Source organism: Myiozetetes cayanensis, unplaced genomic scaffold, assembly GCF_022539395.1.
Source record: "Myiozetetes cayanensis isolate MyiCay16 unplaced genomic scaffold, myiCay2020 scf4, whole genome shotgun sequence".
In the NCBI taxonomy this organism is placed as follows: Eukaryota; Metazoa; Chordata; class Aves; order Passeriformes; family Tyrannidae; genus Myiozetetes; species Myiozetetes cayanensis.
In genome coordinates, this window is record NW_026087631.1 from 8,815,569 (window position 1) to 8,842,916 (window position 27,348).

Consider the following 27,348-nt stretch of genomic DNA (forward strand, 5'->3'; position numbering starts at 1 on the left):
CTTATTATTAATTCTTCTGTCTTCTCACCTCTTCTCAGCTTGGATAGTCTTCCTTTCTTGCACTGGCTCAAATACTGCACCCAGATCTGAAATAATGCATGCAGGAATCAAAGGCATGGTAGAACTAAGAGATACAGAAAGGGATAATTAAACTATGTCAATGAAAATGTGAAAGTGCTTTCATGTGAGGAAAGACTTTGTAGGTTAGGCCTCAATTAGTCTGTGAAGAAAGGCAAATGAGGGAGGTATACAAAACTGTGAAGAGGTTGGGGAAGTTTAAGGAGCGATTCTTCTTGATTTGTTTGGTGAAGGGGACTCTGGAGACCAGGGAGCAGACCATTAACAGCAGATGTAAATGCTGCTGCAGTTCAGATGTGGAGCTCACAGCTGCGGCTGCTGATGAGCCTGGAAGAATTAAGGTGTTCAAAACAGAGTTTTGAACTCCTGGAGAGGAGTCAGTCCCTTGAGGGTTGACCTTTGGTGGTGGGTCAGGGAACTTAAGTGCTTCACTCAGCCGTATTCCAAAGCCTGTTCCTGACCCATGGTGGGGAGGAAAGCAGACTCAACCACCCACAGAAAGGGGTTCCTTGAGTTGGGACCCATGATACCAGTTACTTTTTTTCTGTATGATACATTTCCAACTGGTGCCATTTGGTGCAAAGCAGCAATTTCAACCTGTGCTCCTAGTGGGGTTCTTTTTGTGAGTGCCACCTTCTGCGACGTGACCCATGCAGACAGCATCCTGGGCACTTGGCTTGGGCCCTTGGCTGCCAGGACACCAGAGCCAGCCTGTTCTGGAGACACATCTGGGACAGTATTGACTGTAACTTCTGTTACTTTCAACTAGATTCACAGGAAGCAGGCACATCCCAAGTATGCCATAGTGTGGAGGAAAATCCCAAGAGCCAGGACATCACACATTTAGTCAAAGCAGGAAATGGTAGCCAGGACAGGGAAGGCTGCACTTTCTGGGAAGGTTGAACAACCTGTTTAGGGAGCTGCTCTTGTCCCTGCAAGGTTTTTTATAGTTCATTCTGCATGTGCTGCTACTGGAGGGGCTGCCTGCCTACAGATGTACTTGAATGAAGGCTCAGCTTTGCTCTGTTTAGCTGTGCCTTATTGCTTGTTTGTTGTGCTGCTCTCCTGCTGAGTCACAGATACCAATCTCTCTCATCTCTCCTTGAATAAATAGCACTTCTTGCCTTCTGCACCATTCTTCCTTTCTGAGAGCTTGGAGATGAGGTAGGGTTGGGAACAGCGGAGGTTATGTAGAGAATGAGTTCTTTGCCTTAGATACCCTCCTTTCAGCAGGCCTTTGCCTTCCACCTGAAGAGAAATTAATTGAATATTTGCCATCACTTTGAAAATGGCCTGTGGCAGGATATGTCAGGTAGGTCATGGTGAATAAGTTTCACTGAAGCCAGCTGGGTAGAATGGCAGCACATCTCCTCAGGGAGGGAAGCAGCTGTGGCTGGTGCCCAGAACAGACTGAATGACTGTAAATCTTGCAAGTCCTGAGGAGACACGAATTCAGTGACTGTAACTGGGATATGAGACGCTTTCCCACAGTGTGGCCTGGGTGTAGGTTGGTGTCTGACACAGATGAGCTGGGGAGGTGCATGTAGAATATGCCAAAGAAGGATCTTGACTCAGACAGGAATTTTGTGGCCTTTCTTTGAAAGACGGTCTGCCTTTTTCCTTCTCTGGTGACCAGAGTTGGTTGAGGCTGCATCTGTCTCTTCCTTAGCAGCATAAAGCAGTAAGAGAGCCTTGAAGGATGAGTCAGGCAGAATGGGCTTGGGGCAGCCTGGGAGTCTCCCAAATGGAGTGGGGAGCAGACAGGGAGCCAGCTTAAGGAGGGGACAGAGTTCTCTTAAGGATCAAGGGATCCCTGTGGATCTGGCTGTCCAGCCCTTTTAGTTGTCAGCTTGAAACGAAGCTCTGAAGCCTACAAAAGGGCACTGTGGGTGGGGGAACGCTGCTTATTAAAGGCCTTTTATCTCTCTTCTGCCTTCCCAAATCTCTCTGCATTGTCGCTGTTATAAAAGAGAATTGTTTTAGACTGTAGTCTAAAAAAGCAGTCTTTTACATTTCAAAGCCCTCTGGATGCTCAGTTTAGAGCAGGTTAGTCCCAGTTTATGCAACAAACTTTCCAGTGAAGCCAGAATAGTTATGCATCATGTCCTGTTCTGCATTCAAAATTGTAAAACCCCCAAATTTTCAAAAGCTGGGAAAATTACATCTTATCCACAGCCTGGTTAGGGCCAGCAGTGTGGCCCCTGCTATGCACTCCTAAGGCCCACCTTTGCAGAGATGTAGGGAGTACATCAACAGAAGTGTCTGCTTTCTAGGAGACCACATATTTGCAATCATTTTGGTTTATGATTCTTCCACGTGGGAAGAAGCAAGCAGGTAAGCATCACCAGCTTGCCATCATGTCTCTCTGCTTAGGTGACTGACTTTTCCTTGTGAACAGATGCCTGAGATGTAAGGTGGGTCATGGAGCAGCCCATACTTCTTCTGCTCCTGACACGGGGAAACAAGTGGTGCTCGAATGTTAATAAAAATCCCCAGCACCCTTCCCAGCACATAAATATTCAGACTTGACTTTGTAGCAGTGACCGTTCCTGCAGTGTGGGTTTATCCAGTGCAACACAGCCCCCGTGTGGCACAAGGCCCTCAGTACTCCTTAGGGCACTTAGCAGGATTTTTACCGGTGCAGATCCACCTGAGCATGGTGGGGTTTTTGTTGTTGCTGTTTTTTTTTTTTTTTTTTTTTTGAGAGTCCAAAATGTTGATTTGGTCTGGTGAATGCCTGGAATTGAACACCATCAGAGAGAAATAGACAGCTTGTTGAAAGAAAAAGCTCCATTTGCAATTACAAATATGAGTCTAAAAATAAAACCGAAAACATCTTTTCCTGCTCGTAAGAAATGTCTTCTGAAGGAGATTTTAATGTTGTTTGTCTCCCCCTCACAAGTTCTTTGGAAAAATGTCAAAGGTTCAACCCATTCATAGATGTTTCTCCTCCAAGGTTTATTTTGGTGTTTGAACCTAATAGTGTTTTCTAATGTGCATGTATGCATGCATAGAGATTTCTTGACAGCAGCATGGTCTGAGCACTCTTTCCTTTCTTTACTGTGGTATCATCAAGACTTGACTAGCAGGGACAGAAAACCCCATTCTCAACAGACAGAGAGCACCTAGGGTGTCTGGAACATAGCAAGCAGAAACAAGTTTCTTGCTGGAGCTGCCTTGGACCTTCCTTGAAAATGTCTGGTAATTTCATGGCTCACCTTAGGTTTGATTATATTTTTTCTCCCAGACAGGCAAGCTTGACCCGCATTATCCCAAAGTATGTGGGCACAAAGGAAATGTTCTGGACATCAAGTGGAACCCATTCAATGACTTCGTAATAGCTTCATGTTCAGAAGACAGCACAGTAAGTTTACCACCTTGTGCTCTGTGTTACTATCTGGCTAATGTGCTTTTTAGGGGAAGAAGTTAAAAACAAACCAAAAGGTCCATGGATGAGATGTGAAAACATATATATATACTCATTTTAAGAAATGAGGTAAGAGTAAGATTCCTTTCTTGAGTTCAGAGCTGTGTGATCCCTTTCAGATGATACACTGAATCAGTGTAATAAGGAAGGGGGCTTATTTTGGTGTGTTTGCATAAGAAAAATAGAATATGAATTTAAAATGGAATGACTATTCAAGTTTCATTGCAATGAAACTCTGTCTTTACTTTGGAATAAAAAGCTGTTCCATAATCTGGAACACCTGTTTCAGATTAATTCCCTACAGGGCTTATGCCTGCACTCAGTTATTCTGTAAAGTCCTGCTGGATCAGTTGCAGTGTAACTCAGGAATCTGCATCATACAATTCTGCTTTTGCTGAAGTTAGTATGATTAAGATAAAGTCACACATAGGAATTAAAACATTCAATTCATGTTTGTAAGGGACAGTTTAACCCATATCTACCCACTAAAAGGTCACTTTCAAGAGGTCTTGTCAAAAGTGCGATGTTGACTTCTCTGATAGTGAGAACATTTGCTTAACTACTGTGCTTTTTTCCAGAGATCCCATATATGTTTTCTCCCTCTGGGTATGTTCACACTCTGTCACACAGCATCAGGGAGATTTCTCCTGTCATTTCCTCAAGACCTGCCTTGGTTCACATCCTCTGCCATCTTGGTTCTGACAAAAAGTCACTCTTGAATCTAGGCTTTTTGTATTGTCTTTTCTGTTTCGTGACTTGCCTTTGCTTGTTTGGATACTCCTGTGTTTTTTGGAGGCTTCTTTCAGTTTCTGGACTGACAGTAAAGATTTTATTTTATCTTACAGCCTGTATGCCAGCTTTTCATGCTGTCTCAGGCAGCATGGCCTAGCATGGTTTACTTCTGGAAGGAAGGCACCACCTTGGCCTCTCTTTTGAGGAATGAACACAAGCTTCAAAACAACCTACTGCAGTCACAAAATCACAGAATCACAGAACCATTTGTGTTGAAAGGGAGGTTGGGAGGTCTCTACCCCCACCTCCTGTGCAGGTCTGTGGAGCTGGGTCTTGAAAATCTCCAAGGATGGAGATTTCACTGCCTCTCTAGACAACGTGTTCCTCTTCTTCACTGCTCGCATGGGAAATTTTTTTCCTTATATGCAGTGTAGTTAATGACTGCTGTATCCTGTCCTCCTACCTTGCACTTCAACACAGGGCCAGGCTCTATTTTCTCGGTAGTCTTGTAAGTGTTGAAGGCTTATATTAGTTTGCCCTGAAGCTGCCTCGTCTCTGGACTGAGCAAGCCCATCTCCCTCAGCTCCTCTACTCTTGTCACAGAGCAAGTGCTTTAGACTCCTGAGCATCCTGGTGGCCTCCACTGGACTCACAGGTTTGTCAGCACCTTTTTTGCACTGGGAGGTGCAAAACTGGATGCAATATCCCAAGCATTCTTTAATAATTGCTGAGTAAAGGGGAAAATCACTCCCCTTGATCTTGATCTTGTGGTTCTATTTCTGTTGTTCTAGACCAGGATGCTGCTAGCTTTCATTCCTGACATGGCATACCACTGAGTCATACTTATTCTATTTTCGACCAGGACCCGAGGCCTACGCAGAAGACTTCTCTGTGACAGCTTTCTTTTCCAGTTTCCTACTGAAACTTGATGCTGGATCATTCTTCAGACCAAAGAATGAAAGCACTGAGCTTGTCACTGGTCTCAGCACCAAAAGTTGTTCTATGAAGTCTGTCTCTTTGTGATGGTACTCTCTTTCTTTTAATACTCTCCCATCATCAGGAACCAGGAAGTGGTATCTTAGGAGTCCCCTGCACAGTGACACAGTGTAGAGATACCTCTTCCCTCCCTGCTAAGTAGTGAGGACATCAGGCTGTGTTTCTCAGTGTGACTGTCTTTCCTGTTACCTGGTAACTAGACCTGTGAAAGTCACTTAGTTCAGGCCTGGCTCAAAGAAGGCCAGTTAAACTGGGGTGCTCCAACCTTGTTCAGATGAGTTGGGAAGATCTCTTAAGGCTACAGATCCCATATCTTCACTAGGCCCTTCTTCCAGCTGTTAAGTACCCTTCAGGGGAAAATAGGACACCTCCGATCTCCAGTGATTGCCATATTGCCATATGGACATCAGAGCCAAAGCCTTCCTTGCAATCTGTTGTTAAAGGCCTGGTGCTCTCTTCCATCTCTGAACATTAGCATAAGCCACTGTTCTGGTTTACGTACAAGGATGCATCTAATTGCTTACTGGGCTGGGTCTCCGTGAAATGTTTGAGGAAGGCCTCAATCTTCTGTGAAGATGATGGAAATTTCCCAATACCTGTGTTTCTCAGAGTTTTCTTGACCATTAACCAGCCTTTCTGGAGCTTGCCTTGGTGGTATTACAGCTGTCTTTTGTGGAGCACGTGGAGTGACACTTTTGGGCATGGGAGGGAATAGATAGTCTCCATGAACTCCAGTACTCTTTTCAGTCTGCACTGGTGCAGACTGAGGACTGAGGCCAGTGCAAATGGCCAGGGGCTGAGAGTTTGAGCTCATCCCCTTACCCCTTCTGTTCCTTTTGGCAAATCATCAGGCATGTATGAATTCAGCTTACTCTGGAGATCTCCCCTCTGTTTAGAGGGGTAACTCTGTGCCTTTTACTTTATCAGATTTTCTTCAAGATGCAGCAGAGCAGACAGCTTGTGGATTGTTCATGCTTGGCCTGTAGGCCTGGGTCCAAGACCTGCTTCTTCTGCACACTAAAGAACTGGCAATTTCTGCCACTTGATGCATCCTGAGATTCCAGCCAGAGGCTTTTCCCTGCTTTTATCACCAGTCATTTCATTGCATGAGGAGTGAATGGTTTATTCTAGGCCATTCTTCTTGGTGTGAACACAACTCGTTTTTCCCTTTCCTACTTCCCCATTCCTTTAGTGATAGCTGTTGAAGCTGTAAAGTGTGATGTTCCTGTTTCCACTGCTGTGGAAGTTCATGTGGAGACTACTGGACCCTACAGTCCTTAGATTTCTGATGGGTCTGATTCCCCAGTGGAATAAACACTGTTGAGAAGAGTGCTTATGGTCTTCCCTGGTAGGTCCCAGAATTTGTGCCTCTCCTTGTTTGAAAGGAGTAATCCTCATCAGCTGAACTTGGAGACTTGGCAGGTGTGGCTAATTTCTATGAACTATGCTTTAAAGAGTATTTCCCTTTCGTTTCAGGCTAAGAGCCAGAAAAATTATGACAGGCATAGTCATTTTCATCGAGCCAAAGGATCTGTTAGCATACTAAATATTGGTGTTTCTAGAGTTAGAGTGAGTCTCATTTTACCTGCATAGGTTCAGCTGCTGTTGCAGATTTCCTCTATTGTCTTCTTCCACCACAGGAGAACATGTAATTTTTGTCTTTTTGTAGGATCTTTCTAGAAGAACACAGAACTGTAGGTAGACCTGTTTTGAGACAGCACTCCTGGTGCTGAGTGACCACAGTGTGGTGTTGCCCAGCCCTTCTGCTCAGGGCACCTGCCCTGTGGCCACCTGTGTAGTGTTCTGTGTATTTTACAAATGTCTGTGTCATTTGCTAAGCATTCAGCAACGACACTGTTTTCTGTGGGACAAACATGACTAGAGCTGTCATCTGACCAGAGGAGTTCTCAGTACTTTTACCAGGTTATGCTGAATGGATCCTCAGGACCAGGATGAAGAGGATCCAGAAAGCAAGAGGGGATTGAGCTTGAAAAAAACACTGCTATAATATCATAGAATGATAGAACTATAAATCTTTTAGGATTCAGACTTGCTTGCTGCTGCTCAAAGTTTGTTAGGTGGCAAGGTCTGCAACCTCCGCGGTTTACTGCTTCCCCTTAGGAATAACTTTTTCATAATTGCGCTGACAGCTTGGCCAGGTCTAAGGGTTGGATTGCTAAGTTTAAAAAAAGCCTGGTAGGACTGCTGGCTGAAGATAGAAGGTAAAGAGCTGTCTTTGGGTCCACAGAAAAATGAAGATACAAATTTAAAAGGCTGGCATTCAGTAAAGCCGGGAACATTCCTAGTCACTACAAGGGGAATAATAATACCAAGGCAGTAATAGTTACTGGTAAGTTCCAAGAGCTCCTTACTCAGGCATCTCACAAAGACCCATCCTGTGCCATTCAGGTTAAAATCTGGGACATCCCCAACCAGTTGTTAAAAAGAAACATTACCAGTCCGAAGAAAGAACTTCTTGGGCATGCTGGAAGAGTCATCCTCATTGAATGGCACCCCACGGCTGATAACATCCTCTTCAGCTCTGGCTATGACTACAAGGTGGGTCTGTCTTTTGTGGAGCTCTCCTCCTGGGGTGCACCCTGTTTGGTAGAGTGTTTTGAAATTTGTTTTAATTTCAAGCTGTAAGATGATACTAAAGAGTTCAAAAGCTTTCTTTATGGGGAAATTCCATGGTGACTCCAAAAGCAAAAGGACATTGCTACAAGTTCAAAAGGACTTGCTAACTTTCTTCTGGTGAATTTCAGTCTATTCTGCCTTTCTTATTTACTGAATTGAATACAGTATGCAATGCCATGCATTTGTTTGGATTTATTGTTGTGCTGATGCAAATATCTGCACTGATTTTTATGTATAAAATGTGGTTACAAAGGAAATTAAAATCTTGGACATTCTGAGCCAACACTGATATATTGCTGTAAGTATGAGGAATTATTTTAAGTGATAGAGAACAATCACTTATGATGGTAAGACCTATACATGTAGGAAAAAGAGGAAGAAGTGATTAGCGTGCAAAAAATTGTAGTGGGTCAGGCAGCAAAAGGCTGATTTTTTTTTTTTTTTGTTCCTTTGCTCCAGATAATGATCTGGAACCTGGATGTCAAGGAGGCTGTCATCTCAAAACCAGTGAAGATTCTTGACGCTCATGCAGATGTGGTCCTCTCCATGTCATTCAACACAGATGGCAGTCTCCTTGCCACAGCCTGCAGGGACAGAAAGATACGTGTAATAGACCCTCGTGCAGGAGCAGTCCTACAAGTAGGTTGGAGTCAGAGGTTTGTGGTCCAGCTGATCTTACGTCTTGGAGTGTTTCCTCTCCTGGGTAGATTCATTGCCATAAAAGGTGATACATCTGTGCCCTGCATTTCCCAAGGCACTATATGGTGCTATTACCTTCTAATTTCCATGCCACACTCACTGTCATTGTTGAAAACAGGGCTTTTGCATCTTGCTACCGTGTTCCTTGCTCCCTGAAACCCTTCTTGAAGAGCACTGTTTTCATAGCTACTTCATGCAGCCCTCTGTGGGACACCTTGGGAGGGCTTCTAGAGATCAGGTGGGCATTTGTCGCAATGCCAGCGCTGTTCTTGTTGCCTGGACTTTGCGTCTGTTGGCAAGGTGAAGCTGACTGCATTTTGTAGCTATTTGCACAGATTTGTGTACACAGAAAGTCCTGCCTACAACTAAAAGGGTCTGCCCTCTTGCAGACACGTCAGTCACTAGTTAGATCTGCCTGAGCAGATTTTTAGATGTGAATGAGTGAGTGTTGTCATGTGACATGAAATGTAGCTGTGCAACAGGTGCTGTCTTACTCATGCAGCGTTCTTTCTCTTCCTATAGGAAACCAACTACAAGTCTCACAGAGTCAATAAAGTCTTGTTCCTTGGAAACATGAAAAAGCTGTTCTCTACTGGAACATCTCGGTGGAATAATAGGCAAATTGCTTTATGGGATCAAGTGAGTATGGGGCCAACAGTCTTAACCATACCAGCTTCAGTTTTCTCTCTTTTGCTGTCACTTTAACTTTTCCACCTACCAAAAACACAAAAATTGAACCATGAAGGAATTCAGAAGTGATGTGTCAAATTCCTAATGGGTGATAGGGCTTACTGCTGTGAGAAGTAACTGAGTTTTTAAAGAAACTTTCAGCATAGAAATCCTCCAGAACAAAGAGTATGCTGCGCCCATGTCTTGATTTTGGCTGGGATAGAGTTAATTTTTTTCTTAGTGTTGATAGCATACTGTCATTTTGGGTGTTGCTAAGTAGTGCAACACCCTTTGACCCTAAGTCAAAGACTTTTCAGTGTCTCCTGCCCTGCCAGTGTGCAGGTGCATGAGAAGCCAGGAGGAAGGATAGCCAGGACAGCTCATCTGAACTGGCCGGAGGAATATTCTCTACCATAGAACGTCATGCTAAAGGGGGGGAGTTGGACAGGAGTCATGGATTGCTTCTCAGGGACTGGTTGGGCATTGGTCAGTGAGTGGTGAGTGGTTGTGTTGTGCATCACTTATTTTTCCTGGGTTTAATTCCTCTCTCTCCCCTTTCTTTTCATTACAATTATTGTTATTGTTTTATATCGTGCTTTTTTTCAGTTATTGAACTGTTCTTATCTCAACATGGGTTTACCTTTTTCTGATTCTCTTCCTCATCCCACCAACAGGAAGAGAGCAAGAGGCTGTGTGGCACTTAGGCTTAGACTGAGGTTAAACCACAGCAGCCCATTAAAGGAAGAAATCATTCAAAATCAAATCCTATGACAGTGGCTGCTAGCCTAATGAAACCCTTCTCTCCTATACCCAAAATCATTCAAAAGACCTAAGCAGTGAGAGGTTTTTACTTTGTCGCACTGTCTCTCTGCATCAACCACCATGCAGCACAATCATGTAGTGCAGTCACTCTTTGTACCAGACAAAGCTGGAGGGCCAGGCCTATGATTTCCTGTTTGGCTACATTTGGACATAGCTTCTTTGCCATGTGTGAGAGGTAAAGCACTGTGCTGCTGTCTGAAGGCTTTCCACAATACTGAGCAGTGCTGTGACTCATCATGGGTCTCACATCAGGATTTCAATGCCTTCTGCTGGAGGAGCTGTCCACACTTAGTTTAAGAACATAGTGGGAAGATCTGTGAGTCTAGACATGTGCCATCTCCTCAGGAACAGGCATTGGCACAGGACCTGCCCAACAGGCATCTTTCTGAGGTTCACATCCACCCATGTCATCATTGCATCTAAACAGAAGCTCTGGATTTCAGGAGCCTGCAGCTGGACAGTACCACAGGGCAAAATATGTTTAACCCTATGCTAAATACATATTTATGTGAGAATCAGCACGCAGTAGCCGTGGGACACCATAGTCTGCCCCATTAGTCCTCTCAAAATTGCTCCCTTCAGCAGTGCAGGGCTAGCTTTGTACAAGACATGCCAGCCTTGTGCAGGGAGTGGTGTGCTGTGTCCTACATAGCTTACCTGCCAAAGGGCAGCAGGAGTTTTGTCCTTGCAAATGGCACCTCCCCACTGTGCAGTGTGGAGACAGCTTGCTGATATAGACAGCTCTTGTTGTGGGTGGTACACAACTGTGGAGGTATTGTCTTGACTACTGTCTTTGAAAGAACATAAATAAAATACAGTGTGCCATGCAGATGTTCCCTGAAGGCCCCTTCATCTCCCTGAGTCTGGTGGCCCACACGGAGGCAGACAATGTTTCTGACACCTGAAATGTCATCAGGTGCCTGAGATGTTCTAGTGGTAGGAACTGAAGTCTTGCACTCAGTCAAGGCATGGGACAGACCACCCATTTCCCACCCATAGAGCTTTGAAGAAGTCTGTGCATGGCCTGCTGCTCAGGGCTGTGGCAAGGGATCATTACAGAGCTGTACTCACGAGCCACTGGAGCTCAGGTGAGGTGTCCCTGACCTGAGGTGACTGACAGGTGATTGCAGCTGACTCTTTTTCCTGTGTCCTACCCAGAATGACCTTTCTGTGCCTTTACTGGAGGAGGATCTGGATGGCTCCTCGGGACTCCTGTTTCCCATCTATGACTCCGACACACGCATGCTTTACGTAGTGGGAAAGGTAAGTGCTTTCCATGTCAGCAAATGCGGGCCTGTTTGATTCTGCTCTCAGCCTGCGTTGCATCAGGCTGAAGTCAAAGATGCTCCTGAAGCATGTTAACCTAAGCACATGGGCAGGTGGAATGGGGCCAGAGGGTGCTGCATGTCAGGCCACGTATACCACGTTTACAGATGTACCATGTTTATTGTGGTTAAGTACACTGCAGAGTCCTAACCTTCCCCTATAGGAATTTGAGGGTAAACATTTGGTTCACTGTTGATCCTGCACGGCTTCTCAGGCCAGCCATACTTGTCAGACCCTCATGCTGAACTCCACAGTCCAGCTGATGCTGATTTTCTTTGCCTTTAGGGTGATGGAAATATACGGTACTATGAGATAAGCCCTGAGAAACCATATCTGAACTACCTGATGGAATATCGTTCTCACTTACCACAGAAGGGAATTGGTGAGTGGCAGCATGCCTACTGTTAGAAGAAGATTGTGATTTATTAATTTTAGAGGCTCTCAGAGTCTAGGATTATCCAAAATAAAATTTAAAGAAGAAAATGGGTCAGATTCCTCCAGGCAGGTTTACAGGTGCACAACAGTCAGCTTGGCCCAGCTCACATCTACATGGCAGGTGGTGATATGGGGTCAGAGCTGGGAGGGGTCCCTTCTAAACAGTAGAGCATGGGCTGGGCAGCTTTACCAGTCGTTGTAGCAGCCCCTCTCACATACCTGGTCAAGGGGGAAGGCAGAATATTAGCCCTTTCTGGAACCTTCTTGGGTCTGCCCTTTAAGTCATATTCTTCTGTAGAGTGATAAGTTTCTAGGATCATTTGGCACCCCTCCACACTACCTTGGACGCTCCCGGTCTTACAGAACATTGGTACAGATATTTGGCAGCACTGGATTTTATGCCTGCAAGTCTTCTTCTAAAAAAAAAAATTGAAAGGAATAAATTATTTAAAACTTAACTGGAAGGACCTCCCATTATTCAGGTTCTACAATCCTTCCAGTGTACAACATCCTGATTTTTCTGTTGTCATAGTCTCTTTTAAAAATTACTCCATGAAAAGGAAGTGCCTAAGTGTTTTTAAAAGGCCTGCCTGAATGAATCAAAACTACTGCCCTAACACGCTTTGTCGTGCTGATCAAACATACTGCTAAGGTTATTGCACAAAATTTCTTTCTCAATACTAGCAAAACAAAATACTGTGTAGAGGAGTGGAGTTTAGATTCGGATTTAGGTGAATGCATAATGTAAAGAGCATCAGTCCTTCACACAGAATCTACTGTTTAATGAAGTCACAGAATATTCTGTGTGGTAAGGTACCCACAAGGATAATCGAGTCTGACTCGTAAATGAATGGCCCCTGTGGGGATCAAACCCTCAACCCTGGCATTATTAGCACTGTGCCCACACCAACTGAGCTAATCTCAACCCATTGGGTGTTTGTAGAAAACTATGGTTATGTAGAACACCATGAAGCAAGGTCTACAAGCATAGGGAATCTCTTTTGTTAAGGGAATTGACATGTTAATGGAGTTGAAAGTGTAGGCTTTGGACTGTGCAAGCATGTGGGAGAGAAATCCACTGAGGTTATCACGTACTTAGAGACCTTGTGTGGCTTAGCCAGTCCCTAAAACACAAATGGTGAGGTCTGACAGAACAGATGTTCACACCCTTCTCATGCTCCATTCTGTTTTTGGACAGTTTTGGGGGAGGATACTGGGCTGGAAGGGATTTCAGCCTGATTACATAGCTATTCTGATGGTGTTTAGGTGTCCTGAAATCCCTTCCTTGTCATCCTGATACTCAAATCTTGTTGCATCACCTGCCAGTTGTACTCAGTTATGGTCAATTTGGAGCTCATTAGAATGAATAAGGAATAGGAGGCTTAGCATGCAAACTGCACACCCTGTGTGTAAATCCATGCTCTGACAGAAAAAAAAATTTTTTAGTCTTGTAACTTGTGGCACTGAGCCAGTCTTGGATGCAGATTTCAGACCATGCTGATGTGGAACTGGTGCTTTCATTATTTGGTGACCCTTTTCCTATGGCAGATGACATTAATTTTCCTAGGGAGATTTGTACCCCATTTATTTCATGCTCTTCCACCAGGAATGATGCCAAAGAGAGGCCTTGATGTGTCATCTTGTGAGATTTTCCGTTTCTATAAACTGATTCCAACTAAAGGCCTGATTGAGCCCATCTCCATGATTGTGCCTCGACGGGTAAGTCAACCTCAGGGCATGTTCACATCTGGGGCAAATGTCAGTGGAGAAATGAGGGCAGTGCCTCCTCTCTGTGACTCTTTTGGGGGCATGAGAGTAGGTAGAACAAGAGATTTTCTCTCTCCTGGCATGAGGGACATAGCTGGGCAGTTTCTGGGGCAGCCCTGCCAACAAACCCTGTGTGGGTAACTCAAGAGTTAGGTCTCTGTTTAATATCTGACTTTCTAGGATGTGCTGCCAGGTCTACCAGCTGGCTGTAAACTTCCTCAGTGGCATCTGTTTAACAGAATGACAAAAGAGAGAGAGGGGCTGGAGTTTATGTTGAGTGACATAAAAATCTCCTTTTGGAAGAAAGAAGAATTACTCTGGGAAAATGGGAATGATGGATTCCCAGGTATCTAGCCAGTGGGTACAATTGTGTTACAGACAGTTGGTCTGCAGCATGTAAGACATGACCAATTGCACTGAGAATGATGTAGAAGTTTCAGAGCTGGTGTCACTGAGAGAAGGAAACAGACCATGAATCTGTAGCCAAGGCAGCTTCCATGTGACTGTGTGAGCAAAAGTACGAGGGAAATGTCAGCACTGTGCCTTCTACTTTCAGAAAGTAGAATATGAGAAGAAGGTTCCTTGAATTCAGAGGCAGCAGAGCTAATGCTCACCGCATCTGCCAATCAGGCACGTTCCTCTAACATTATTTCCTTGGCCAGTTTTTGTTAGCTGATGATCAGCTGATGTGTCCATCTTTTGTACATACTGATTCATCCTTGGGAACACTGATTTTATGGGAGCTGGGTTAGTGTTTGTCAAGCTCCCTCAGTCTGCTGCCTGGACATGCAAGGACCTTACCATCACGAATTAAATTAGGCCATCAGAAGCAATTCTTCTGAGAGAGGTTCAGGGCAGGTGGGAACATTTTATGTCCATACTGGTAAGCACTCCTGATACTCCCTGTGCTGAGGTGGAATAAACTTATTTCTTTAGCACAATCCAGTGTGACCCCTCTAAACTAAAACCTCACTGATGTGGTTGCTCTGGACTTCTGTTTGCTTGCAGTCGGAATCATACCAGGAAGACATCTACCCCTTGACTGCAGCAGCCCAGCCAGCAGTGACAGCACAACAGTGGCTGAACGGAGTTAACAAAGGTCAGCACATGGAGAGCTCCCCAGCCCTTCAGCTCCCCAGGGCTTGGGTAAGCTGCTGCCAGCTCTCTGGCCTGTTAACTGCCAGAGAAAGAGGAAAGGAGGAAAAGGAGAAACATAACAAATGTGACTGTAAGCTAAAGTAACTTGGTGGCTGTGAACTCTGGAAGCCATTCTGGTCAAGTGCCTCCATGTTTATCCCTACAAGTTGTTTGAATGAATTGCTTAGAGCGGATTTCTGAGTGTGGTTTTTGAGTGCTAACTTGTCACCTGCCTCCCTCCTTAGGGCCTCTCTTGGTATCCCTGAGACCAGGCTCTGGAGCTGTGAATTCCATACCACAGAGTCTTGAGCCAGAGCCACTCATGAAAACTACTGATCTGAGCCAGCAGCAGAGTTGTGGAGGAAGGATGCCACTGGAGGACAAGCAGAAGCCAAGAGAGATCGAAGATGGCAGAAAACAAGTGAAAGTGGAGGAGAAATCACCAAAAAATGAGAAAACGTGCCTCTCCAATTGCTTTGACATATTCGAGTGTCCACCACCAAAAACTGAAAATGAGGTGTGAATCTGGGGGGTGAAGGATTGGGACTGTGGGGAAAGCCCAGAGCCAGATGCCAAAAGGATGCTATTCACGAGGTGGCAATTTGGGGAGGCTTTATTTTGCAGAGCCGGGTCAGCACTTTCTTCTGTGTGGGGGCAGAAGCTCCTCATGCCCTGGCTGCAACACAGGAAGCAGAAATACAGCCCAGCAGCATTCCACCTGAGGGAATCTGGAAAGGAGGGAGCAATCAGCATTCTTGCTTTTTCACAGAATCACAGAATATGCTGAGTGGGAAGGGACCCAAAAGGATCCTCAAGTCCAACTCCTTGGAGGAGGAGGACCACACAGGACCATTCCCAAGAGCCACACCCTGTGCCTGAGAGCACTGACCAAATGCTTCTTGAACTCTGTCAGGCTTGGTGCTGTGACCACTTCCTTAGGGAGCCTGTTCCACCACCCAACCACCCTCTGGGTGAAGGACCTTTTGCTAATATCCAACCTAAACATCCCGACACAACTTCAGGCCATTCCCTTGAGTTCTGTCACTGTCCACCACAGAGAATACAGCAGTGTCTGCCCCTCCTCTTCCCCTCAGGAGGAAATTGTAGACTGCCATGAGGTCTCCCCTCAGTCTCCTCCAGGCTGAACAGACCAAGTGACCTCTACAATTTTTGGGCATTCTTGTGGCATAGACCTGCCTGTTGGCTGACTGGGGTCAAAAAGGTTTTTGTGATCTTTTTGTCTGGAGAAGAGAAGGGACTTTATGCAGTATAACCCTTCTATGAGAGTTGCACTCAGTGAGCCTGGTGAGGCAGCAGGGATCACTGTGGAAGGACTGTTGTACCCCTGGAACATCCATATAGTCTTAACTGCCTAACTGTTGTGTACCCTGACATGGGTAAGGGGCTCATTCTGCCCCTGCCTCAGCAGCTCACTGCTGGGGGACAACTTGACAGTGCAATGCCATTGAGGCTGGCTGCTCATTGCAGCCTGTGCTTGGGAAAGGCTCCAGAAAATATCCTGGCAGCTCCATTATCTGTCTTCAGCCATGGCCAACCACCTCCCTGTTTAGTAACCAAAGTTGGCACAATGGTAGGTCTCTTTGGTAGGTCATTTTCCAGCCTCTCATCACTGGCAGTTCAGGGACATTTTCAAGTTTGTGCAGTGTGTTTGCTTTCAGGAACCCTGGAAGGATTTTCATCCCATAGCTGTGCTCATGTCCCCTTTTTATCTCTTCAAGATTTTAGCTTCTGCAGCTTGATAGGGCAGGAATTTCCACATCTGAATTTCCCTGTGATACGAAAAAGGATGTTTTCCTATGTGTTTCTGAGCTGGCACCATGAGATTAGAGAAGCCCTTGCAGAACTGGGTGCTCTGCTGCATGCACAGTGAAAGACCATTCTAGTTCCAGCTGGAGAGGAGAGAGAATGATCAGAAAAAAAAGGAGAAAAGTAAAAGAACTTGCCCAAGGTCAGAGAAGGAGATACAGCGGACTCAGGAATTTAGACTCCAGATACTTTTTGTAGGCTCTCTTTGAGTGACCAGTGGTGTGAAGGCTGATTTTTCCTGATTTTTTCCCTTGAATTAAGGAGCTGTAGTGTTACTAAATGGTGCTGAGAAACACCTGCATTTTTAAGCCCACCTAGTGGACAACAGGAACATTGCTGATGTTCACTCCGTTGTTTGAAAGCCTCCTCTTTAGATGCTGTTTCTCTCAAGTCATGTGACAGGAGTGGTGGCATTGTCAGGCTAAGCCTGTGTTTTCTTAGTGTAAAGAAAGTAAAATGTGTCTTTTCTTACAGCTTTTGCGGATGTTTTACCGGCAACAGGAAGAAATCCGTAGACTACGTGAGTTGATAATCCAGAGAGATGTCCAAATTAAACAACTGGAGCTGGAGATCAGAAACCTCTGCACAGACACAGGCAGTAACTGAAAGTGCTGGCCTGCAGCTCTTTCCACCCCTGGCAACTGGAGGAGACTCCAGTTCCTGCCAATAACTCCTCCTAGGTTTTGTACTGGGGGAAACACTGATGCTTCAGGCAGCATGGACTTCCCTGGCTTGTGGTGGTCACATTTCCCTAATCATCACCAGACAGTTATCGATGGATTTGCTGCACTTCTTCAGGCTCCCCTTGCTTGCCCGCTCACTGACGTCAGAAGCTCATGCGTTAATGCTAATGAGAGACTTTGGAAGATCTTGCTCTTCTGGTCCTGGAGAAGCTACACGTTAAGCTCTAGGAGCAACCTGTTTTGCTGCCATTTCACAGGAGTATGGGAGACTGAAGGCAGCTGCCAGTTCTCCCATGCTGGGATGCAGCAGTGTGGCTCCTCTGCCTGCTGTCCTCTTGCCGTGGGAGTCCGCTCTGCAGCCAAGCTTCAGGGCAGGTCTAGCTCCAAAGTGATCCTTGTGCACGCCTCTCACCCCACAGCTTGGCCCTGCTCCAGGTGCCTAGGCAAAGCTCTGGCTGCCCTGACCTCGTGCTGGGGATAGTCCTGCTCTGAGTGCGAGGCTGCACTGGAGGTGCCAAAGGGCCAGCACTTTTGTGATAGGTAAAAGAGAGTTGATGTTGGAGGTCCTGCTTTAAAGGGTGGTGTTGTGGGCTAGTTCTTTCCAGAGAAGCCCCAGAGGTCTCTGTGTCTTGTGGGTCAGTGGCCTTCTTTTACTCCTTCTGCCAAAGACCAGCTGCAGTCAATTGGGGGTCATCAGACAAATGAGGACAACTCTGAAAGCGGCACAGCATTGACAGCAGGGGAATTTGCCAAGAGGGCTTAAAAGGATCAGGGGGAAGTTGGACTCCCAACCCACTGCAGACCTTTCAGCAATGGTGCTAGAAGTGTTGTGTCAACCACAGGAAGATCACAGGGCCATGGCTGGTCATGAAAAGCCTTCTGTGGTTGCTGGAGTATTACTTGTCCTTGTGCCTGCAGCTGCTGCCTCCTTAGCTCCCAGGTGCTGCCAGCACCTTGTCCCATCCTTGGAGCCGTCTACAGCGGCAGGGTCCCTCTTGCCAGCTGTGCTGTGCAGCCCCCTGCATCCTCCCAGGCTGCCCTGTCTCCCCAAGCCCTGCAGACACACTGACCTGTGCCCTTCAGCACCAGCTCTCTAGCTCTCTGCTAGACCTTACAGAGATGTCTTAAACCCAAGCAGAGCAAGCAACTGCTGTTTAACCTGTAACTGTGCACCTCTGTTGTGGCACATAGAAATGAATACTATGCCTTGCTAGTTCCCTGAGGCTTAATGATCACCCAAAATCTAGGGGGGGGAAAAAAAAAAATCTCCATTTTCACCCATGAACAGGGCTCCTTATCAAGGGGACTAAAGGCTGTGCACTGCCTGTGCTCATGTGAGATGCCCCTCTGGTTATCCCTGGAAGGAGTAGCCAGAAATGTCTCATGGCACTAATTGCTCTTATATAGAAATCACAGGAAGACTTCTCCCTTTTGCTCTGCTGCAAACTCTTCACCAGGTTTTCAAAAATATTTTACTCATTTCTAAATAGCAACAAGAGATGTGGGTGCTAAAAAATTACAAATATTGTTCTTTCTGCAGCGTTAAGAAGAGGGGGGTGTTGTTCATATTCTTCAGGAAGAGCCCGTTAGCATCAGTCACTTATTTAACATTACTCTTTTTATAAAAAATAATATATTAATAACAAAATTGCTGAAAGAAACTTCAGCTCATTTCAGATCCTCTAAAATGGACTTTCCTGTGTCCTGGGAACAACTCTGCAATATACAGTTACATTCACAAGCAGCTTACCCCAGATACAGAGCTTTAATCTACACATATGAATCTTACACCAAAAGCAATCAGTCTCTCTCACCAAAGAGAAGAATTATGTTAAGAAATCAAAAACCTCACAGTTTTTTAGCTATGTAGAACAGTCCTGATAGCTTCAAACTTCAAAGCCATTTTCACAGAAGGTAGCACCAAGGATATGACACTGATTTTCAAGCAATCATTATCAGAAAGGAGAGCACTCAACACAGCATTGGTAGTCCAGGGGATATGACACATCCTTTCACCACATGTGTTTTATTTGCTGCATTTTTTTGCCTTTTTTTTTCATACAGAATAAATTATTTAAATTATTTCTATGTTAAAGTAAATTTTACAGGGGATTTTAAAATCCTCTTGAGAACTGTTTCTTTGTTATTCTATGACTGACTAGTTGGCCACTATGGTTCTTCTTATCTTAGGGTTGTGTTGATTTCAGCATTACTGGAAAAGAAGTTGCTTTCTTTAGGCTTTGCTGGAAACAATTGATAAGGTGAGACTGTTTAATCAAAACTTCTTTTTCAGACAGTATGCCTGTAAAAGCGTGGACTGTCAAATGTATTTCAATTTGGAGCTTAAATGCAACTGTAAATCTTTCACATGAAAAAAAAAAAATGGAGGAAATGGAGTTATGGGTTAATGATCTGTGCCTAAATAGTCTTAAGTGATAATTTTAACAGTTTCTGAAACTTGTGACAGCTTTGTAAAAAACTGTAAAACATGGGGATAAAAACCAAATTTGTGCAATGAAAAGCAAATATAACTGAATAATAAATATATTTAGAGCTTTACTTTTTGATACATGCAAGGTTGTCGTTTTATTATTGTATTGTTGAAGTGACTGAAACGTAGGCTGAATCAAGGTCAGAAATGAGTATCACCTACTGTCTCTTTTGCTTGAATCAAGCAGTAATGTAAGTGGCCTTACATTAGTAGGCAGGCTGTACACAGTGTTATGCTCATGGGCCTGTATTTTTATGTCTTTCCCGTCTGCCCTTGATGGTACAAATGGGTGGTCATTTCAGACTGTTGTGCTAATTTGCTGTGTATGTTGTCTTGAGTAAACTCAGCCCTCCTGGAGATGCATTCTGTGTGGTGAGGTGTTTCCTGCTGTCTTGCAGTCCAGTTGCTTCTCTTGTGCAATACACTCTGACCAGGCCCTTTTACATTTTCCACATGAGGAGGGTGTGGTGTATTAATACCAAATTTAATTATTTGAAGACAGAGTGTCAAAAATCCTGTGTTAGACAGGATTTTAATTCAGCAGAGTGAAGCAGCACTGACAATACAAGCACAATATAGCAGCCACAACCTCCAGTTGGATTACAATACAAATGGAATTCCTGTTACTGGTCTCTCTCAGTGTTGTGATGCTGAGTATCTCCAATCACCAGGACGAAATACTTGTGCAGAAGCTAGCTCAAGTCCACAGCTCTCTCTTCAAGGTCCATTTTGTTGTTTTTGTTTTGTTATGATTCCCATGAGCGTGGTAGCCGTGGTGAGAATCTGAAGAACTGTCGCCTGTATTGTGGGTGGGAGTGGAAGGTTTAGACAAAATTTATTAGAAAGCCCTGCTGTTGTCTCATGAGGTGCTAAAAGGACTCCTTGCTTTCTAAACCCCTTCTCAGAGAGGAGTCTAGGTGCTGTCAAATCCAATCCTAGCCTTGGATTACATCAACGGTTTCAATTTAAGGAGTTATAGAGGTATGACTGAACAACTTCTGTCCCTCAGGCTTTAATGATTGGCAAAATGAGAATATTTATATAAAATTAATAATCTATTTTATACAAATAATTAGACAAAAGATCTTAATCAGAATTATTTGCTACACAATTAAAGTTTGAAACTACTAGTGGTATAGTATAAGATAGGATAGGATAGTGCACTATATTAAATCAATTATTGAAACATACAGTAGCTACCAAAAAGGAATAATTATTAAGTAGAGATTTGATGTTACTCACCCATATCAATGCTTATCTCTTTCTCTCAACCCTGAGGCGTAACCTTGGGGAGGCATCCCCAGCCTGAGGGAGCAATGTCCACATATACATCCCAAGAAGGGTTATGTCAGAAGAACCTAATTGTATGTGATGGGACTGGACTTTTGTAGTATAAAGTGCTAGGAACAGCTCTACAAGCTGGCAGACCAGCTTGTCTGTCACATCCTGTTTCAATAGCAGGATGTGTATTCAAAGTCTGGTGAACCAGGATGGTCTTCAACAACAGAACAGCACCCTGGCCCCAGTAGGTTGATAGATTGCCTCATATTGGATTTTAGGTCTTATCAGAGGTAAGCTCTTCTGCCACAGCCTGTGCCCATGTCTTCTGAGCTGTCTTCCTCTGTAGCAGTTTGTCGATCAATCACAGCCTTGGGCATGGAAGTGTTCATGTGCATTCAAGATGTAACTGTTTAGTGTTTCCTGTAACATTAGGCCAGTGTTAGGAACAAAGAAAGGTGGAAATCGTTGGAGAGAGACTGTGCTGAGAACTTTGTGCAGCAGCCATGTATGTAATCAGGGTACTGTGACCTCCTGGCCTCCCTGGTGGGGGGGTGGCTGGACAGGCACTATGTCCCTCCTCAGGGGCCAACACAGACTCACTGTTCTGAGCAAAGCCTAGAAAAAGGCAACAGTGGGACGGTCAATGTGGGAAGCAGAGGAAGAGCCTTGAGCATTTTTACCATCCTGGCCACTAAACCAAAGAAGGGAAAGGGAAACACAGCCCTGAGGTTTTAACTTGCTTGCTGGATTTAGAGCCATAACACATCTTCACCTTCTACTCCAGGACAGCTGCCAACTGCAAAATAAACTCTACTCAAACCTAGACAATAGCTGTCATTCTCAATTTGTTTCTCATCCTGGGAGGCTGTACCCTTGGTGTGCCCAAGAGTTGTAAGTGGAAGAGAACATGGAAGTGATGCTGCTTCATTTGCACTGCAGTGAGAAGCTGAGCTCCCTGACAGAGGGTGGCTGCAGTCTACAGGGGAGCACTGAAGCAAAGCCTCAGTGTCAGGAACTGCCTCTTGGACATGCTGCAGCACCATTTCAGAGCAGGATCCCAGCGCCTGTGCTGGGTTCACTGCAGTCTGTTCACAACTTGCTTGTACTGGGCAGCCCAGAACTGAACCTGGCGCTCCTCGCATGTGTCATCATCAGCAGCAAGGGGAGAGGAAGGACTAATTCCCCTGAGCTGCTGGCAACATGCTTTTAAATACAGCCCAGGGCACTGTTTGTTGCTGCAAGACAGTGTTGCTGGCTTACTGTTCAACAGCTTATTGTTCAACAGGATCTCAAAGAAATTCTCTGCAAAGCTGCTTGCCAGCTGCACCAGTCTCCAGCACGTACCAGTGCATGGAGATACTCCTCCTCAAATGCAGGACTGTGCAATTGCCCTTGCTGTGCTCCATCACATTCCTCCTTGCCCAGTTCTGCATTCCACTGTTGAGATGCCCCTAAAGTCTGCTGCACCTGCCACCCTTCCTGCTTCTGTGTGCTCTGCAAACCTGCTTGAGTCTGCGCTCTGTCCCATCCTGCAGGTCACCAAGGAAGAGGTTCAACAGCTTTGGATTGGTTTTGTTGTTAGTTTTCAATTTTCTATTCAGAAATACAGGTTGATTACTCCTGAGCACTTTCTGATTCTTCATGCCCTTGGAAATGCTGTGCAGGTGGATTTTCTCCAGCATCTTCCAAAGAATTGCATGAGGCTGGCCAGGCCGTAGTTCTTTCATTTTCCTCCTTGCATGGTTTGAAGGTAGGACTGAGTCAGTCATCTGCAAATTTCCTAGTTGTTTCCATCTTTCAAAGACCACTGAGGGTGGCATTGCATTACCATCAGCCTTTGTCTCCCTCAGCACACTTGCTAACCCTTCTGGCCCCAAAATCTTGTGTACATCAAGGGTGTTGAAGTATTCCTTAACCTGGTCCTCATTAATCTGGCATGCAGCAGGTATCTACCTCAACAGTATCCATTTTTCTCTGCCAGCTTTCACTCTCAGGTTCTTCTCTCACCATGGCTACTGTGCTCATGGGAATTGGAAGTCTGCAATAAACAGTGCCACCTGTATTCACCCACAGTATATGCCATGAGTCCTCCCTGGGCACAATGGAGAAAACCAACACTTGGGTGCCCATGCTCTGAAGCAGTGCCCCTGGAGTCTGCTAGTCACACCTGATAATTGTCAGGTCACCACTGCAGTGTCTTCGGTACGTGTATGAAGCAGCAGCACTGTATACTAGAGAGCCAGATAAGCCTTCGTAGCCTCTGCACCGTTATCCACAATAATCTGAGGTCTTAAAATGAATGTATGTATAAGTGAAGATTGTTTCCTCTTCTGATTTTCCTTCCTCTTGTTTATGCATGTTTTTTCTTCAGCAGAAATTTGCACATCTGGTAACTTCTGATCCAACCATAAAGAGCCCTCAGGATTCTCAGAGGAAAGACCTTAACAGCTCGAGGAATTATCCATGTTTTTTGTCTTTCCCAGTGCTTAACCATCAGATAGAGAAGGCATATGTGAGGGGCATTAGAAGAGGATTGAACCAGTATGATTTTTATTTCCTGTAACAGAAGAGAGCTTGGGCCTTCATCTGCTTTAAATGTTCCTTCATATTCTTCCCTCTATATTAGAGTGAGTGACTGAGCTTCTACAGAGCTCTTCTGCTTTGTGTTGAATTTGATGCATTATACGTTCATCATATTGATTCACATGGATATATTTGGTCAGATTTTTGCAAGGGCTGTGGGAAAATACCAGAAGTACCTTAGCTCAGCTTCAGGTCTATGTGTTTTACATGCCAAAGTCAAATCTTTGCACTAATCTCATATCTCTGCAGGACTTGGTACACATATGAACATGTGAGCAAACTTGAGTAAGGAACAAAAAATGCTGGTGTGTAAACCTGTGGGATAGTCTGTAGGTAGAATCACCTACATGTGAAGGTAGTGTGCTTTGAATCAAACCTTCCTTCCTTCTGATAGCCTTTACAGAACCCATCAGCTTCTTTGACTTAATGCAGCCTGGAAAGCTTAATTTCTGTATCAGTTTCTGTGCATCTCTGTGTGATACAAAATGTTCAGGTACATTTTAGCAGCAAGTCTAACTGTGCATAAGGCTGGAGTGTTCTGACTCAACCCGATGACTTCAGGAATCCTTTTTTGCCAGGGCCTGGGACGACAGATTCCTCTTTTCAGTTTTCACAAAGCTGATCCTACAGAATTTTTTAATGTGAGTTTACCCAAGCCTTTAACAAAAAGTATGTTTAATACATCCAGTGTGATTTGTGAGGCAGTTTCTTTGGGAATATTTAAGTGAAATTACTCTCAAGCAATATTTTCATGAAGAAGGACACTGAGCAAAGATGCTTTATCCCAGTTGGAAAAGTGATAGAAGTAGCAGCATTTACAGAGACCTGCAAATAAGGAACTGTTTTTACTTGCTATTGCCACTGAAATTGCTTGAAAATAGATTCAAGGGAGGGACTGTGAATGTACTGGTGTTCTTAAGGTTTGGTCACACTCTGATCTAGGGTGTGTTGCATAGTTTTGTACACTCATAAATTTTGTCTGCTCACAAACCCACAATTGCTTTTGGTGGTGGTGAAATTAACATTTAAGGAAGTGGAGTGCACTGAAAAAGGGGCAGATGGGAATACTTGAAGAAGAGTGCTCTGAGAAGAGTGGTGAACAAGGATATAGTTGCTGTATCACAGAATATTCTGAATTGAAAAGGACCCATGAGGATCACTGAGTCCAGTTCTTCAGTGAATGGCCCATATGGGGATTGAACCCATGTTTTTAGGGCCACAGAAGTGAATCATAGCAGTTCATACCCAGGTACTTAGAGCAGTTTTGGCCCTGACCCGTGTGCCTAGAAGGATGTCATGATTCTTTAGGAAGCTCTGTGAGTCTCTGTAAGTGAGAAAGACTGGCTAAAAAAATATAAAAATTGCAAAGCCACTGCGAAAATTGGATGCAGATGGTGGGAGTGTCAGTAATACAGAGTGAAGAAACCTGAATTTCAGTTCCACTCATGACTGGAAAGGAGCAAAATTACTGTGTCATGGTTCGTCTTACAATGATGGAACAGGTGTCTAAGATCCTTGCATAAAAAGAACATAGAAAGAAACACCATAGAAAGAAAATGTGCTTCTCTCCCCATTGGAAGGCAAATGTGGTAGACATGCTTGGTTATTCATTTTAATTCAACACCGAAAAGGAGCAGGATGTGACTATTGAGCCATTTGAGCTAAGTAAAGGTGACCATGTTGCCATAGATGTTCCTCTCACAGTGCCATTGTAGATCCAGACTCCTTTGTATGTGTGGAGAGAAGTTTTTGATTATAGATCACAACGGCAAGCATTGGGTTACTGATTTTGGAATAGTATCTTTTAGACCTCAGAGCAGAAATGTTGGCCACCACCCCATTCCCTGATAAAGTTCACTGTGGTTTTTTGCAGTCATTATTTAATTAACTGAGCACAGAAAAAATGGAAGTCAAACATATCTGTTTTTGCTGCCGGTCTTTAGTAACTAGAGTCTGCCCAGGCTCTGGGCAACTTTTCTAATACAATGGGAACACTCAAAAATTCACAGAGTGTTCAATGAAATTTTCTGATATTTAAGAAAGACTGATTTGCTGTATTACAGCTCTAGAGTTGGACTTGGGAGTTACAGCTTTCTCCCCAGCTCCACAGAGCCTCCACAGAGCCTTGCCCCTTTCAGTGGGGCTCTTTTGTTTCAAAGAGAGGGCTGTGCTTTGAGCAACTTCTGTTTAGGGGTATTTTGGTCAACTGTAACAGTTGCTGAGGTCGAAATACAGGCCCTCTCCTGCAGCAAGTGCTGCAGCAGCTGAGGCTCCAGATGGACACGGGTGGAGGGGGCAGGGATGTGGCCATAGCATCACAGCTTGTGTGTCCCGTCAGCCCTGGGCTCAGGCCAGCAATGCCTTTCCTGCTGGTGCGAGGGCCTGCTCAGAGCCTGCCTTAGGCACTGTCTGTATGGCACAGGAAGGGTGACTGCAGTGCCACAGTGAGACCTGAGGTGCACAGGTACGTGATGGACTCCCCTTGTCCCTTGCAGGCTTACTGCTGTTGCTGGTCAGGGGCACAGTGTCCCCCAGGGCACTTCAGCAGGCCAATCTATAAATCTGTGCACCCTGAATACCCCCCTGCTCCAATGCCCACCGCCTGAGGGAGGAAGAGCTGTTTTGGGAGCAGAGCCTTTTCATCCCCCAGCCCCGCCGGAGATCCTGCCCCACTCTGGATGGATAGCTGTCCTCTCCTTGAGGGGCTCCCTGACCTTGAACTCCACAGACTCCTTGACAGCCTCTGCCCTGGGGCACAAGTGCTTGGTGTCTCCACTGAGGCAGCCCTACCAGGCAGTCTCTCCCTGTGCGGTCCCTCTGAGGAAAGAGGACTGAGGTGAGGCTGCCCTGGCAACTGTTGTGGTGCCTCTCACACCTTCCCATCTTCGGCTTTCCTCAGGGCACAAAGGGACCTCTGTGGAGGCTGTTAGGTTTCCCAGGCTCTCCTTGCCAGCCAAGAAAAGAATCATGGAGCTCTGCGAAGCAAAGCTTGCAGTGTGAATTTCCCTGGATGTGTTGTTCCAGAGGAGAGTTTGGTGCCATCTCTTCACAAGATTGCCTCTGTACCTGCCATTCGTCTCCAGCTGCAGGTATCCCAGATGTTTTGATTCTTCCGTACAGGTACTTTGCTGTTCTGGGCTGCTTTTCACAAACAAAAATCTGCAATTTGGGAGACAACCAGAGTTACTTTCAGGTGCTTGTGCTCCTTTGCAAATTTGTTTCCTATTGCTTTGCTCTAGGTGGGGATGTGGACTGGTATCTTTGAGGGGACATTTTGTTCTGTGAATTTGGGCCCTTGAGACTTTTCTACTTTATTTCTCTGTCTAGTGTGTCTTTCAGTGGGTGGTTACTTTTAATTTAGTCTGTAGCTGGTCTTTGGTTGTGTAACCGACGTTCAGGTCCAAAAGCAAAGATCTTGAATTAAACACTTGTTTAAAATAAACTCCTCCTTCCAGATCAGTGACTTGTAGTACTTTCTAAAAACCCTGAGAGTTTGGAAATCAATGCTTTCCATAGCATTCATGTTTCACTATCAAAATGGTGACAGATCCTTACTTACATCTGTTTTAGCTATCAGTGCCTTCATCTGAAATCAAATGTAAAACCCCACAATCCAATACTTAATTGATTTCTTCACCTCTCTTTCTTAATGTGCTCGACTTTGTGTATAGACCCTAAGGTATTTTGTGTTACTGTAAGGGTTGTTCAGTTAGGGAAAACCCCTCTAAATATTAACCAGAATTGCATTCTGCAGAGAT

The 27,348-nt window shown here is 44.9% G+C and overlaps 1 protein-coding gene across 2 annotated transcripts in view; it reads left to right on the plus strand.

The window, feature by feature from the left end:
- CORO2A (coronin 2A) overlaps nucleotides 1–19,802 on the plus strand; it is a 57,313-nt gene extending 37,511 nt beyond the window's left edge. For both annotated transcript variants that reach the window (XM_050329383.1, XM_050329382.1), the window contains 10 exons: nucleotides 3,326–3,442; nucleotides 7,643–7,792; nucleotides 8,330–8,509; nucleotides 9,092–9,208; nucleotides 11,219–11,323; nucleotides 11,672–11,768; nucleotides 13,428–13,540; nucleotides 14,597–14,687; nucleotides 14,971–15,242; nucleotides 17,027–19,802. In XM_050329383.1, the coding sequence (XP_050185340.1) occupies nucleotides 3,326–3,442; nucleotides 7,643–7,792; nucleotides 8,330–8,509; nucleotides 9,092–9,208; nucleotides 11,219–11,323; nucleotides 11,672–11,768; nucleotides 13,428–13,540; nucleotides 14,597–14,687; nucleotides 14,971–15,242; nucleotides 17,027–17,158 (1,374 nt within the window). In that variant the 3' untranslated portion in view covers nucleotides 17,159–19,802. The remainder of the gene's footprint in view (nucleotides 1–3,325; nucleotides 3,443–7,642; nucleotides 7,793–8,329; nucleotides 8,510–9,091; nucleotides 9,209–11,218; nucleotides 11,324–11,671; nucleotides 11,769–13,427; nucleotides 13,541–14,596; nucleotides 14,688–14,970; nucleotides 15,243–17,026) is intronic.
- The last annotated feature ends 7,546 nt before the right edge of the window (nucleotides 19,803–27,348 follow it).